This window comes from Camelus bactrianus, chromosome 5 (genome assembly GCF_048773025.1).
Source record: "Camelus bactrianus isolate YW-2024 breed Bactrian camel chromosome 5, ASM4877302v1, whole genome shotgun sequence".
Classification (NCBI taxonomy): Eukaryota; Metazoa; Chordata; class Mammalia; order Artiodactyla; family Camelidae; genus Camelus; species Camelus bactrianus.
In genome coordinates, this window is record NC_133543.1 from 72,970,791 (window position 1) to 72,987,509 (window position 16,719).

The window sequence follows — 16,719 nt, forward strand, 5'->3', positions numbered from 1 at the left end:
AATAAGTTCATCATTTCTCAATCTGGAAACTAATAAAATATTTTCTGTTTTCCTGGCAATGGTTTGCTTGTATGTTTCCCTTTGTTCTACTTTGATTTTATTATTTTATTTACACACTCACACACACACAAGATGCAAGTGGAAATCAGGGTATATAATCTATGGATAACAAAGAAAATTCTTACAGTAGAAATATGCCTCATATTAAGCTGAACTTATAGTTTGCAAAACATTTTTCATAGCACACTGTCTTCTTTGATTCTCTGGCCTTTAAATACATTGCTGCTTCAAACCAGATTATTAGAAATCTGTCCAGACTTCAGTTTTTCTTTGAGAACTGAGGATCTGAAAGCTGAGGTTCAGAGATACTGTGACCCACATTTTAGATCAGGGATTCTGAAGCTGGGTACCACAATGGGCTTCAGAAGATTTTTGAATTCCCTAAACTGTATGCAAAAGTTGAGTTCACAAATCTCCGGCAGACTCTCTCAGTGCTGAGGTGGTCACATGACACCCTCTGGACACTGAAACCTAAGTGGAGGAATACTGATGGGGAGAGAGAGGAGATGGTTCTGGAAAAAAAAATTGCCTTCCTGATGAAAGGGAGTAGCTGCCTCTGGTACCACAATTCCCTCTTATTTCAGACATTTTACACGCCGAGGTGACAAAGATGAGGGAAATGCTACAGTTTCAGAAATGCTGGCCTTGATGTGGTCAGGCCCCTTAACCAATGTCTATTAGTCAGAGCTTTCCAGAGAAACAAAGCCAATAGGATCTACAGAGACCTACATGAGATTTATTACAGGAATTGGCTTGTGTGAAAATGGAGGCTGAGAAGTCCTGTGATCTCCAAGCTGGAGAACCAGGAAAGCTAGTGGAATAATTCAGTCTGAGTCCAGAGGCCTGCGAACTGGGAGGGCTGATGTCTGAGGGCAGAAGATGACAGATTTTGCAGCTCCAGCAGGAGAAGGGAGTTTGTCCTTCCTCCACCTTCTTGTTCAATTCAGCCCCTCAGCAGACTGGCTGAGACATTGGTAAGGGTGATCTTCTGTACTCAGTCTACTGACTCAAATCCTAATCTCTCCTGGAACTATCACATTCAGAAATAATGTTTTACCAGCTATCTGGGCCTCCCTTAGCCCAGTCAAGTTGACACATAAAATTAACCACCACATAATGCCAGCAACCCTTTACCTTGGGATTCCTTTTTTTTTTTTATCCCACTGTCTTTGGATGTTCTGTTATTTGTAGTTCAAGACACATTTCTAGCCAATACAGAGTATATGTGATTTTTTTCTGAGGTGGTTGTTTAGAACTTTGTTCAGAGTCTCAAATAAATTCCTCCCCCCAAAAAATTAAGAAGAAGAAATAGTGGGGGTGGGAAGGAGGGAGGCGACCACTATAGAACAATGATGTCATATGATGTTTAACACATTTTAGACCTGGAGATCATCTAACTTAGTTTACTCATTTTATGTAAGGTAAACTAAGGTCCAATTCTAATGTTGAACAGTTAATAATAGAAGGGGCATCGTAATCTAAAATTCACAGCTCAGAGTTTAGTAAGTTTCCATTGTGGAATCAGGAAGATTCTTGTCAAACTAATGACAAGTACCAGCTTACAGATTCTTACCATGAGGTCATTGTAAACAACCAACCAGGAATCAAATTAAGTATATAGGATACGTTAAAGCTGTATTTTCTGTCTAATATATATGCACACACCATACATGCACAGTTATATATATTTATATAACCATATTCACAGACTCTCCATATGTGTGTGTGTTAGTAAGATTACCTGTATAAGGTTATAGGGACGTGTAACACTATATTCACTTACACTGGTTCTTCTCCTGCTGCTTGTTGTCTTACTTGCACTCTAATGGCTAGAATTTTAGGAAGGAGGAGTGGTGACTATATTTGTGCTCAAAGACTGATCTGATCAAGTCATTTCCCTGGTCAACAACCTTTGATATTGTTCCACAGCCTGCAGAAGGAACCTTTTTCAAGGAAATGGCCCCAGCCTATCTACTTCCTTTCCTATTACCTGACCCAGTCGTCCTTTACTCCATCTCATCCAAGTCATCCAAGCATACTAAGCGTTTTCATATCTCTTTGGTTTATTCACATCTTTTCCACACCTGAATTACTCTTCCCCAGCCTTCTCCCAAGTGAGCGATTCATCTTCCAAAGCCTGATCAGGATTCACTCTAATTCCTTGGCCAAAAATGGATTGGAATCACTGAGGAGGATACATTAGACTGAAAGGAGCAGAAACACCATACCAAATGGGTAAGCAACATGGAACTTTATTAGCTCACAGGATAGGAAGAACTAGGATAGCACAGGATTTAGGGATGGGTGGTTCAGCAACTCAATAATATCATCAGAGCCTCAGGTTTTGTCCATCTCCCACCATATTTAGCATCTGCATCACCCTGAAGCCGGTGTTCCTTGTAACCACAGATGCGAGCTGCAGGTGGGGCAACATACACAGAAGGTTGGGTGAAGGAAAGCACCCAACAAGCTTTGTCTACAGCACAACTGTGCCCAGAGCACTAATCCCCAGGTTAAAGAGGACCTTGAAATATTATTAAATACTTGAATGTAAGCTTTGGTGATATAAGGTAGTCAAAATTGATGAACAGTGGGGGAAAGCCCAAGGATGGAAAGATACTAATTTTTAAAAAATTAAGACATTAAATATATTAGTTATTCTCTTATTATAAAGTAAGAGGACTATAAGTAAGTTAAAATAAACTCTCTTTTAAGTGCCTTTTAATTCCCAATCATTAGAAAGTATCTTACTTTAATGTGTTCTTACAACCGCAGTAGAATTATTGAAATTAAGAAATGAATATTGATAAAATTAATATCGATTCTTTATTTCTTGTTGCTCATGGAAGATGTTTTAAATTGTAGCAAAATATACATAACACAAGTTGACTATTATAACCATTTTTAAGTAGATAACTTAGTGGCATAAAGTACATTCACATCTTTGTGCAGCCATCAGCACTAGCACATCTTCAGAACTTTTCATCATCCAAAACTGAAACTATGTACTCATTAAACAATAATTTCCCATTTTTACCTTTGCCCAACCCCTGGTAACCACCATTCTACTTTCTTTACGAATCTGACTATTTCAGGTATCTCAAATAAATTGAATCATACTATTTGTCCTGTCTGTCTCATTTCACTTAGCATAATGTCTTCAAGGTTTGTTTATGTTGTGGCATTTATCAAATTTTCGTTCCTTTTTAAGGCTGAATAATATTCCATTCAGTGCATATACCACATTTTGTTTATCCATCCATCCCTAAATGGGCATTTGAGTTATTTCTTCCTATGGGCTATCATAAATAATGCTGCTATGATTATTGGGGTACAAATATCTGTTTGAGTCCGTGCTTTCAACTTTTGGGGGGTATATGCCTAGGACTGGAATTGCTGGATTATATGATAATTAGATGTTTAATATCTGAGGAACTACCATACAGTCTTCCACAGTGGCCACACCATTTTACATTCTCACTGGCAAATCACAAGATTTCCAATTTCTCCACATCCTCATTAACACTTGTTTTCTGTTTTGTTTTTGTGTTTTTTTATGACAGCCATCCTAATGGGTGTGAAGTAGTATCTCATTGTAGTTTTGGTTGCATATCCCTAATGATTAGTGATATTGAATGACTTTTTATGTGCCTATTGGTCATTTGTATATCTTCTTTGGAGAAGCATCTATTCAAGTCTCTTTTTAAATTTTTTTTTTGTTTTGTTTTGTTGTTATTGCTGAGTTGTAGTTCTTTGGATATCAATCCTTTGTCATATACATAATTTGCCAATAATTTCTCACATTCCATTGGTGGCCTTTTCACTCTGTTGATAGTCTCTTCTGATGCACAAAAGTTTTTATCTTGATGAACTCCAATTGATCTATTGCCTTTGATTTGGTGTTATATCCAAGAAATAATTGCTAAATTTAATCTCTTGAAACTTTTCCTCTATGTTTTCTTCTAAAAGTTTTATAGTTTTAGTTCTTATATTTAAGTCTTTAATATATTTTGAGTTAGTTTTTGTATGTGGTATAAGGTAAGGGTCCAACTTCATTCTTTTGCATGTGGATATCCAGTTTTCCCAGTACTATTGTTGAAAAAACTGTCTTTTCTCCATTGGATGGTCTCAGCAACCTTGTCAAAATTATTTGACCACATATGTAAGGGTTTATTTCTGTGGTCTCTGTTCTCTTCCATTGGTCTATATGTCTGTCTTTATGCCAGGACCACACTGTTTTGATTACTGTAACTTTTGCAGTAAGTCTAGAAATCAGGAAGTGTGAGTTCTCCATCTTTGTTCTTCTTTTTCAAGGTTTGTTGTTTTTTTTTTTTTTTGTATATGGGAACTTTGAGATTGTATATAAATTTTAGGATGGAGTTTTTTCTATTGCTGCATAAAACATCATTAGAATTTTATAGGTATTATGTTAATCTGTAGATAACTTTAGAAGTATTCATATCTGAACAATATTAAGTCTTTTAATTCATGAACACAAGATGTCTTTCTATTTATTTAGATCTTCTTTTCTTCAGCAATGTTTTGCAGCTTTCAGTGTATAATACACTTTCTTAAAAAATTTAACATATGCTGAGCATTTTCCATATCCTTACATAAATCCTTTGAGGATATGATTTTTGGTAGCTGCATAGCATCTCATCAAACAGATGTTCTATAACTAACCTAATTAATGTCCTATTTTGGACTTTTCATTTGTTTTTAACTTTTTATATTATAAACAGTGATAAAATGCCACTGTGCATAATGTTTGCATGTATCTTCTGCTATTTCCTTCAGACAACTTTTTAGAGTTGAAACTATTAGATCAAAGAAGTGAAATTTCAGAGGGTTTTTGGGGGGGGGTGAGGGGTCTTTTTTAAAACACATGTAACATGAAATTTGCCATTTTAACCCTTTTTAAACCACATAGCACGGAAGTGTTAACTCTATGGATACTGTGCAACAGATCTCTAGAACTTTTTCTTCATCTTGCAGAACTGAAATGAGGTTTTCAAATATACATCAACAGTGCTTTTTAAAATATGGTACTATGGTTTTAATTTTTTCCTCCTTTCTACTTCTCTATAGTTTCCAAATTTTCTATAAAGTTAGAATTTTTACAAGAAAGAATGTGAATAAGGCATATTAAACTTACATGTTTCAGATGAAATTACTAAGGGCAAATATTTTTTAGCATTAGATTTAGGTAGCAAGAATCCAAACTAAGGAATGAGACAGGGTGTGTCATAGTCGTACCTAGTGGAGGACTAGCTCCTTCTAAAGCAGTGGTTTTCAACCAGGGTTGATTTTTTAAATTCTGTTATATTTGCATGTTAACTTGAATTTCTCAGCAGCTAGAACTAACTAAACTTAGCACCCAACTTGCAAAATTATTGGTTAAATAAAAAGTTATGGTGTGGATAATAACCACCAGAGAGCCACCTCATGAACTCCAAAGGTGAGGATTTCCTGGCCTGCGGGGTGGGAGGCACCGGCTGAGTCTGGAGGTGTCCCTGGTCCGCCGGGTCTCCAGGGAGCAGAGCAGAGCCAGAAGCCTAAACAGGGCTTTCTGAGGATCCAACTCCATCCCCTCCTTTCCTCAGGTGTAGTATCTGCTGCACCCGCTCATCCGCGGGGAGGATCTCAGAGGTTCTCTTAGAGGAAACCCCAATCCTCCTCTAAACGTCCTGCGGAGAAGGCAGGTGCGTCCCCACGCCCCCCAACCTCACACCAGGGAAATGCTCTCCGATCTAAATGCCTCCTGCTTGTAGCCCACCCTGACCTCAGACTCGGTCACTAACTGCTGTTGTTACTCTAAAAGAGATCATTTTGAAATTTTAAAAAGTGAAAAAATATTGAATTACAATTATTAACTCGGTTAAGCGCTTTTGCTCGGTTCCAATTTCCTGAATAGGCTTCATCTAAAGGCCCCAGAGGCACCAAGTGACAGTTTTACGCGGGTCATCAGTTCGAAAGCTCTGGAGAGTCTAAGAGAAAACATACAATAAGTCCCCCACCCCACCCCCGTTGTCATTATATAGAAAAGAGAGAGAGAGGAAATCCTCCTCCCCCGGGGGCCCTTTTGTGTTGTTCCTGCCAACGCAGCAGCCCTCCTGCTATATAGACCCGCCGCGCCGGCCCCGCCGCACTGAGCTCGCGCCGCACGTGTGCTCCAGCCATGGGGAAGGTGAGCCCGGCGCCCGGGCCGCGAGGGGCCCCGCACACGGGGGCCTGCGAGCCTGGCCTCTGAGCCCTCTCCTCCCCTTCCTTGCAGATCACCTTCTACGAGGACCGGGGCTTCCAGGGCCGCCACTACGAGTGCAGCAGCGACCACGCCAACCTGCAGCCCTACTTGGGCCGCTGCAACTCCATCCGCGTGGACAGCGGCTGCTGGATGCTCTACGAGCAGCCCAACTTCTCGGGCTGCCAGTACTTCCTACGGCGCGGGGACTACCCCGACTACCAGCAGTGGCTGGGTCTCAGCGACTCCATCCGCTCCTGCCGCCTCATCCCCCACGTGAGTCCCGTTCCCCTGGTTCCGCGGGCCCTCGAGTCACCCCAGCGCTCCAGGCACGGGAGTCATTCTCTAGGGCGGTGGCCTTCTTTTGCTGGCCCTCACTGGGTTCTCCTTCCCTTTATTAATTACCTCGAAGGTTTCACTGCAAAAGTATGCGATGCAATGCTTTTAAGTGAAATTTTCTTTTCCTTTGCTAAAATTGAACTCACCTCTACTCGGAAAAAGTAGTGCACGGCCTTAGTTCACAGCGTCTACGGCAGAGGTGATGGATAAGCAACAGGTGGACTCACACTCAGGCGGCCTGAGACTGATCACTGGGGCCGGTTCTCTCTGTCCTCATCAGTGAGACAGCGCTAGTAAGAACAGCTAGTTCATAGAGCTGTGATAAGGTCCAAAGGAGACTGCCTGGCATGGACAAGCCACCCACTCCTCCAATATCAAGCGTCTCTCAGGTCCTGCTTTTTGATTAGGCAAAACAAATAACCAACAGTGCGATTTCAGTAGCTCCTGCAAAGCTACCCAAATAAAGCCCCAGCAGCCTGGAATTCCACAGCTAGAGATGCTCTAATTTAACTATGACAGAGTCCTGTGGATAATGTGCCACTGTGGGGAAGTTTGAAACCCCGCAGAGGCTTTAATGCCTCAACAGGACCCAGACTGGCATTAGGAGCCTGGAAATCTAGGCTTCCACTTTCCCGTCCTGCCTCTTCTGATTATAGACCGAGAGCCCTAGTCAGTAGTTTCTCATAAAAAAAGACTTAGAATAGTTGCTGCACATGTGTTGGGCTGTTGTGAAGATCAAATTAGGTAACATACATGTGAGTCCTTTGCAAACCGTGGAAGGTGCCTTGTTAGCAGTTTTTTATACCTCAGAATGAATTGCTTATGACAGCCTTCCTAAAGAGGATTTAATGGTGGAAGAAGGAAGACATGGAATGGATACCCACTCAGAAGGAACAAGCAGATAAAAGAAGAAGTGCTCAAGAAAAGACAGACAGGATTTGCTCAGGACCAACAGCCTGCCTTCCATTTTTCTCAAGGTTTTATAATCTCTTGATCTAGACAGGCCTCCTTCATCATCTTGAACTTCTGTTTTTATTAATTACTTAAAACTGCTTTTCTGGAGCATATACTAGAGCTGAGAACTGAACCCTCTGGTGACTCTTACTTTTTAGGATTTTGGAGCAGCAGGACTTAAAAAGAAAGGAAAGGATTAAGGATTTGCCTGGGCTGAATTGTCACCAATCTGTACCTCACTTTGGGGAAAGCAATTCGACTTCCTCTCTTCCCAGCCTCTTCTAATGCTATTGAGATTCAAAATCATGCCTTTTTCCAGGAATATATTTGTCTTTTTATTTTAATATCTAATTATTTTTATATCCTCCAAGGAGAGTTCCAGACTACCGTAAGTCTATAAAGGAGAGAGCAAAACAAATATAGAAAAATTGTTACTTAAGAATGGTATTAAATAGAGCTAGAGTGAATGGTTCATATAGGTGGTGGCCCAGAAAAACTCTAGGGAATACCATTCATGTCACTGTCTATGTGGATGGTGCCTTTTTGTGGTTTTAAAAAAGTTTTAAATTTATTTTTTGGGAGATAATTAGGTTTACTTATTTATTTAGTTTTAGAGGAGATACTGGGGATTGAACTCAGGACCTTGTGCATGCTAAGCATATGCTTTACCACTTGAGCTATACTCTCCCTCTCCTTTTTGCATTTTGCAGTGTACAACCTATCCAACCATACATAGCAGCCCTAGTGTTGGCAGTCTCTTTCTTTAATTTTGTCACCTTTGATACAGGAAAGATAAAGAAATGCCCATTCCTCCAGGGGTGTGAGTGATTGGTTGCTAAAGGCTAGGTGTTCTGACTTTTCCCCACCTGCTGATCACTGAACCCACAGACCAGCTCCCACCGGCTGAGGATCTACGAGCGAGAGGACTACAGGGGCCAGATGGTGGAGATCACCGAGGACTGCTCCTCGCTCCACGACCGCTTCCACTTCAGTGAGATCCACTCCTTCAATGTGCTGGAGGGCTGGTGGGTCCTCTACGAGATGCCCAACTACCGGGGGCGGCAGTACCTGCTGCGGCCGGGGGACTACAGGCACTACCACGACTGGGGGGCCCTGGATGCCAGAGTGGGCTCCTTGAGGAGGGCCGTGGATTTCTACTGAAACATTTTTACTCTACCCTTTTCTCCATCTGGAAGCTAATAAAATATTTCCTGTGTGTTTCATGCAGTCATGCAGCCTTCTTTTCCTTTCAGACTCCTTGGAAGGGCTCAGCAAAAATAAAGCTGAGAACAATGTGGATTTTCTTACACACATCAGTGGTGGGAAGGCATAGTAGTTAAGAGGACAGGCTCTGAAACCAGAATGCCTGGGTCCAAACGCACTTAATAATGCTAGGCAGTGGGGCAGGTTAGTACGTTGAGCATTTTCGTGTTTCAGTTTTCTAATTTGTAAAAGTGGAGGAAGTAATAATTTTCACTTTATAGGGATTAAGTGTGAATTAATTGGGTCAGTATTTGTAATTCACTTACAACGATGCCAGACATGAAGTTACTGCTCTATATTAGATACTTATAGTGTGAGTTCCTTAGCTATTATTGAGTATTTTGACCTTGTACAGTAGTGTTTTCAGAATAATGGGTTGAGGGTCACCTGAAACAAATCATCTGGGACACTTGCTAAAAGGCAGAGTCCTAGACACCCCCCCCCCCACAGTTGGTTCCTATGCAAAGGACATTTAACAACCGCAGTTACAAATCTAGTTTCTCTCTACTGTAGAATTACATCTGAAAAGATTGAACACCTCCATTTTTAGACACTGCGCTCTGAACTGAAAACTACAAGTAGAGCTGGGTCCTTGTTCCCAATAGCTAGCTCATGGTCTAGTGGGGGAGCAGAACATCCAACAGAATTTTAAAAATAAATATCCCAGCAGCATAGTAGACGCATGTAAGTCTAAAAGGCTGTGGGAGCATTTAGGAAGAAGCCCAAGACACTTGTCAGAGTATTCTGAAAAGCTTCCTCTTCGATGAGCTTCACTTCCACCATGTGCTGGAGGGCTCTTGGGTCCCCTACAAAAATGCCCAACTACAGGGGGCCGCAGTACCTTCTGAGGCCAGGAGGGCGCAGTTGAGTGAAATATGAGGGGCCAGGAGAAGTAAAAAAGAAGCTGCTCGGAAGGTTAAGGCCAGATTGGGAGGGGGCGGGGGAGGGAATTACTAAAAGAGAGATCCAGGACTTTGAAGCTATAGCAAGTAGAGTGACATCGGCCTGATGCACAGCTACCTAGCTGTACGTACTCTAAGTAAGAGCGCCCCCCAGTGCTCACCAGAAAGAAGGCAAGTATGATTTAAAAGCCTTTCCAAACAACCCCAATGATAAGAGATTATTTTGCACCTTTTAAGTATACTCTGCTATGCCATGTAGGCAAGGTAAACTTATAACTTAACCAAAGAGCTTATTAAGGGGTTAGGGTTAGGGTTAGGGTTAGGGTTAGGTTATTAAGCAAGTGCAATTTGTATTTAAATGGCAGTGTTTAAGAGCTTTGTGACACATCGTAAGCATTTCATAAAAGAAGGTGAAGAAAGGCGTGACCGTTGATCTGTGTTCACCAGAGCAGCAGTGGCCCTTTTGAGTGGGGAATCCAGCATCATCGAGCTGGTGCCTTCTTCCTCCATCTAGCAACATCTGGCGAATCCACTTCTAATTTGTGAAACTTCGAGTTCATAAGTAAGACAGAGCCCACATCCTTGTTCAAATATTTCTTCCACTTCATCTTCAGGGTCAACACCTATTTACTTACGATTTCTCAGCCAACTCTGTTTTATATTCTTTACGTTTTTTCTTGCCATTGTATATGAAAAGGTTTTTTTTTAACAGGAGTATTGGTTAATCTCTTTTAGAAAAAAGAAATAATTCTGCCAAAGTTTGTTGGCTGACTTCCTCTGTTCCTCCATCCCTCTCTCAGCGTCTATAGACGTAGGCAGTTATCCTTATCCCACTGGTCTTAAAATACCTCAGATCAATCTAGGTGTGTTCAGAGATAATGAACAGTGCAGCTCCTCTTAGGTGACTTTTGGAAAGCCCCTAATGACAGGGACTGGTTGACAAAGGAGCCAACCTGTAATTGGAGGGTTGGGACATCCAGCCCCACTGCCACCCTCCACCTCTGGGGAAGGAAGAGGGGCTAGAGATTGAGTTCAATCACCAATGGCCACTAATGGAACCAGGCATGCCTATGTAATGAACCCTCCTTAAAACGCCAAGAATGAGGCTTGGAGAGCTTCCAGGTTGGTGAATTCATGGAGGTGCTGGAAGAGTTATGTGCCAGGCAAAGGCATGGTAGCTCCAAGCTCTTTCCTGGTCCCTGGCCCTAGGCAGCTCTTCCATCTGGCTGTTCTGCCCAAGATTTTTAAATGACAACAAATAACATATGTATAACTATAGACCCTTTAGAATACTAAGACTGTCCTAAGAAATTTTGAGAAACACTTAAAAGAGTAAAGAAACTAGTTAAATAGCCATGGTCTTTTTTTTTTTATTGAAGTATAGTTGATTTACAATGTTGTATTAGTTTCTGGTGTACAGAATACTGATTCAGTTATACATATACATATTCTTTCTCATTATAGGTTATTACAAGATATTGAATATAGTTCCCTGTGCTATACAGTAGGTCCTTGTTGTTTATCTATTTTATATATAGTAGTGTGTATCTGTTAATCCCAAACTCCTAATGTATCCCTTCCTACTTTCCCCTTTGGCAGCCATAGTTTTTTTTCTATGTCTATGAGTTCATTTCTATTTTGTAAATAAGTTCATTTGGGTCTTTTTTTTAGATTCCACATATAAGTGATATCATATGATATTTGTCTTTCTCTGACTTAATATGATAATCTCTAGGTCCATCCATTTTGCTGCAAATGGCATTATTTCATTGTTTTTAATGGCTGAGTGGTATTCCATTGTGTGTGTGTGTGTGTACATATAATTTCTTCTTTATCCAATCACCTGTCAATGAATATATAGGCTGCTTCCAAGTCTTGCTATTGTAAATAGTTAAATAGCCATGGTCTCATTGCCAGCTATTTTTAGCAAAAGTCTTTTCTTTAAAACACTACCTACACTCCTTAAACAAATACAAACTAAAACCAAAACCTCTTAAAAGTGCTTTTATTAAAAAAATTCTTTCATAATAAACCTGCACTCTAGTAAACAACCTGTTTCTCTGAATTCTATGATCCGCTCTAGTGGGGAAAAACCTCACACATCTGGTGACCAGAGTACAAGGTGTTCCAAGTATTGTGTGTGGTGTAAGGGAAAAATAATAGTGTGTTTTTTCTTTACATCTAAGTGTCCTTCTCCAATAAAAGGAATCAGGACTCCTAGTTGAAATGGTTAATTCCACAGCAGGAGCAGAGAAAATAAACATGAGTCTAGAACACTTTGTGGTACAAGAAAATAAGAAAATATAAATAAATAAATAAATAAATAAATAAATAAATAAATAAATAAATAAATAAATAAATAAATAAATAAAGGGAGCGACGTAGGAGACAACCCAATGGCGATCTTGATGACAAAAGCTGGAACCATTTAAATCGGTGTAGCTCAGCTTTTCCTGGGCTGGTGAGGATTCATCGTAACTGCGACCATACAGGGAGCTTTTTTACATGGTCACACGGTGGGAAGCAGCCTCTTCCCTACCCACTTCCTCACTGGAACTACCAATTTTAATATCTCTATTAGCTAAGAAGGAAGCCAAAAAATTCCCCATGAGATATAACACACATTATTATAATTTTTTAAATAATTCATTGCTAGTTTCTTTTTTTTTTTTCTTGTTGGTAGAGGTACTGGGGATTGAACCCTGGACCTCATGCATGTTAGGCATGCATTCTACCACTGAGTTATACCCCCCACACACTGCATTATAATTTTAGAAATAAGACCTAATTGGCACTGTTTAGAGGATTCTCCACCGAGGCTTTATGACACAGGAAAACATTGAAATTCTTTAAACATCTGGAATATATATCCAGACGTGTAAAGCCTACTCGCTGGCAGTGTGTAATAGAATTCACACATCAGTGAGCAGGGATCAAGCAGCTGCTGAAAGGACAACAGCCTTGGAAGGCTGTCCTGATGCTTCGACAATGTTTCTGTCTGCCGCGCAGCCAATAATAATAACTAACAACATTTATAGTGTTTCCAGTGCATCAGGCCCTGCGTCAGTCACTTCACATCTATTTGCTTGTTCAATCTTTTCACAACAACCATATGAGTTAGGTACTGGCAGTATCTGCATTTAACAAGGCTGCAAGTTCAGAATAGTTAAATGATTAATCCAGCGCCACGTACAAACAGAAGGAGCAGAGCCAGGATTTGAAGCCCAATTTCCCTGACTCTAGAATCCTCGCATTTCACCATTAGGTTATACTGCCTCCGTGCAGGATAAGGACAGGCTTTAACAGGAAGACTAGGGGTGTGGGTAGGGGGAGAAACATGTACAGCACCTGCGGGAGAGGGTTCCAGGAGCCCCTGGGGATACCAAAATGCCCAGTTGCTCAAGTCACTTCTATAAAATAGCTGGTACAGTCAGCCATCTGCATCCGTGGGTTTGGTATGGGCAGATGGCAGATTTAAGCCACTGCGGGTTGAATTTGGATGTCCTGATCTGGAACCCAGAACACAGAATCCACGGATGCAGACAACTCACTTTGTTTATTGAGGAGAAAAAAAAAAAAAAGGTAAAAGTGGACCCAAGCAGTTCAAACCAGTATTGGTCAAGGGTCAACTGTATACTATTTCCTGCACATGCCATTTCTAGCAATAATTTACTCGAAGCTTATAATCTCATCCAAAATGAGAAGAAAAGAGCCCCACCTAGGGGACTGGAAACAAAGCAAAGAGAGATCTTTGAAACTCAAACGCGAGAGCTGCTTGGGGACATTTCAGGCCGGTAACACTCATGAAACCAAACTGGATGTTACAGCTCCCGTCATTTTAGACAAGGTCACCAGCAAGACCATAAAAGAGGGTGTGACTGTGAGGTCCCTGCTTCCAAAAGACATTCTTGCAACACAATTCTGCAAACAGTTGTTTGCAGGTCTGGACTTAGGGCGTTTGCCCTCAGAGACAGTCCTGCCTTCATCTGGGGAGAAATGGGTTTGATAAGCCACCATGGGTCTAGATACCGTAAGTCACTGGCAGGCTTGTCTCAAAAAGATGATTCGTACAAGTTAAACAAGGGAAAAGAATGAAAGCACGGAAGTGCTGCAACATCCCAGTAAGTTGCTCTCGCCTGCAAACAATAAAGATGCTTTCCAGTGCTCCTATAGGGGTGGAGGAAATCTGTCTCTCTGGGCTCCTGATCAGAAAAGGAAAGTTAGTGCTAGATGGCACTTCGATCAAGCATCCTGTTAGTAAGGAGGAGCCTGAGTCACTTTACCCTTTTAGAAAAAGGGATGGGACTAGCTGCTATCCATAGACCCCTTCTGTGATATGGAATTTTAGAGATGGGGCTGGTCTCCCTGTTGAACTTGAAAAAAAGAAAAAGAAGAAAGAAATTTCGTCAGCTCAAGACTGAAAACTCATAAGTAGCATGTGATTATTATCCTTTATCTTGAGTTGAAAAGTCTAAGAGGGGACTTGTTTGTTTTTTAATTAATTAATTCTTTTTTGCAGAGGAATTAGATTTGTATATATATATATATATATATATATATATATATATATATATATATATATATATATATATACATATATTGTTTTTTTAAATGGGGGTACTTGGTCTTGAACCCAGGACCTCCTCCTTGTTAAGCATGCACTCTACCACTGAGCTATACCCTCTTCCTGTTTGTTTTTTATAGAAGGATAAGTTTACCTAGATAATTACTTGAAGGACTAGGAAACCCAAGATCTATCTTTAGAAGACAGAAAACAAAAGGGAAAAGATCCACCTTGGAGGTGGAGGCTAAGACCTAGGGGAGAGCTGAAGTGACTCTGGAAGGCAAGCTGAGGGACCTGGCTGAAGCGGGTAGCCTGGAGCTGGATCACTAAGATCCAGCAGAAAAGGGCTTCGCATCCAAGGGAGGATTTACTGCACACACTGCCAAGTTCCAGAGAGAAGCCCAAATGCTAGTGAGTTCCGAGTTCTCACGGGTGTTCAAGGGGACCACACAAGCCGTGTGTGTTACAGGTGCTCAAGGCCTGGCAGGTTCACTGGAGATTTGAGCAGAAGGAAGAACTGGCGGAGCCGTGGGTCTCTGACATGCCTTTATTGCAGAGCGGAGTACACAGGCTTCAATGGCGGCAGTGGCGGCGAAAAATCCCATCTTCCTTATTCAAAGCACACAAAGCCATCACCTATCCAACTATTACCTAGGCGCTAACCAGTGCGCTTGCGTGCTGCAAATCATGCTTATAAACACTACATGCGTACCGCGCATGCGTGATAGCATAGCTGAGTCACGGGGCACCGGCTGTCTCGCGAGAGAGCCTGAGTGACTCCATTTTCCCTATACCGTGGAAGCAGAACTTTCCCAGGAGTGCTTGATGCTGGGTCAGTAAAAGGGATGGTGGGAGCCGCAAAGATGGACCCTAGTAACTCGACTCGGTGCCAGGAACCCACACCTCCGAGGCTGCTGCTCTAGTCTGCGCTTCTGTCCTGGTAGGAAACTCAAGCAAGAAGTGAGGCCAGTCAAGCAAAATGTCATTCCCACTAAAGGGACAGTCAGGTTGGTGGGCAGGTTGGGTGAAATCAGGTGCAAATGTGGGATTTTGTTCACCGCTATTGCTTCTGAAAATACTGGCCGTAACACATGTTGGCTCCTGAGTAATTAAGCTTCCTCACATCTTAGCTTGCCGACTTCCTCATTGGCTTAATGATTAGAAGGGCAGAGCCTGCAGGTAACAGGTATTGCTGGCAGCTGGGGAAATTGATTAAGAAGGATGCTAAGAAGGCTACGGTCAGTGTGGGGTCAGACACGGGTTGAGACCTGCTATGCCAGCCACACGGTCATTCAATTTTTCAACGCCGGTTAATGGAGCACCTGTTATGTCCCAGGTCCCAGTGCTGCTGAGTTAAGCAGGGAAATTTAGGAGATGATAAGATAGTCACTGCTGTTCAGGAGACAGGGGAAGGAGCTAAGATTGATGGAGTCCTCCTTCTGTCCAGTCACTGGGTCTGGAATGCAGAGGAATAAGACAGGGCCTTTCCCCTTAAGGAGCTCAGAGTCTAGCAGGGGAGCCAGACTCACAATTAATTCGGTTAGGTAAAATGTGGTTAACTGGGAAGGAGCTGAAGATGTGAAGCACTCTCGAGGCACAGAAGAACTACATGAGTTCTTCCTGGGTGAGTAAGGAGAATTCCAGAGGAGGATTCTCTGTCTCCCAAGGAGATGACATTGGAGATGGATTTTAAATTACTGGTATGAAGTGCTTTCAGGTAATAGGAGACCCTGGAAGGCATTCAGCAGGCTCAATGCAATTGGACCTGTGTTTCCTTAAAGACAAAAGACAGGCAACTGGGAGGAGGGATGGAAGCAGGAAACCCAGGAAGTCACAAGAGCATTGACAGAGAACAGGGCCAGCTCCGAGTGGACCTGCCCCATCAAAAGGGGGCAGCCAGACATCACCGCTTCCTCCCTCCTAGGGAAAGGAGTGCCCCAGGGGCTAGATCTTCCAACTTTTCATGAAAATCTACAACTGTACAGTCTGTTGTTAACTATCCACCCACCACCCTGGTTTGTAATACTGGCTTAAATTTTTAAAACTCTTCATGTAGGGCAAGCAAAGCATCCTCTGCTAAATTTCTGCACATTTATGGAAAAAGATGGGATTGAAAACCCAGATAGTATAGTTTGGTAATTAAGCCCTGGAGTCAGACAGCCCTGTGTTTGAATTCAGGTTTTCCCACTAAGCAACCAGGAGGCCAGGGGTAAGTTATTTAGCCTCTCTGAGCCCATTACACAACGTAGTTGATGGAGCTGTTGTGACGGATAAATTAAGTAATGCATGTTAAGCATTTAACACAAACCGGGCATGTAATAAGTGCTCCATATAGGTAAGCCTCTGTTGTTATATCTGTTGTGTTGTCATTATTGTATATTGTGTTATTGTGTACT

At 41.8% G+C, this 16,719-nt stretch overlaps 1 protein-coding gene across 1 annotated transcript; it reads left to right on the plus strand.

Annotated features, from left to right (window-relative positions):
• The first annotated feature begins 6,238 nt into the window (after window positions 1–6,238).
• LOC105073006 (gamma-crystallin F-like) lies at window positions 6,239–8,755 on the plus strand. The gene is made up of 3 exons (XM_074363232.1): window positions 6,239–6,247; window positions 6,335–6,577; window positions 8,483–8,755. The coding sequence occupies exons 1-3, from the start codon at window positions 6,239–6,241 to the stop codon at window positions 8,753–8,755; spliced, it is 525 nt and encodes a 174-aa protein (XP_074219333.1).
• The last annotated feature ends 7,964 nt before the right edge of the window (window positions 8,756–16,719 follow it).

Excerpts from the sequence above, each read along its gene's own strand:
- LOC105073006 (XM_074363232.1), top strand. Across the intron at positions 6,578-8,482 it reads CCTGCCGCCTCATCCCCCAC|ACCAGCTCCCACCGGCTGAG; the intron begins GTGAGTCCCGTT and ends CTGAACCCACAG.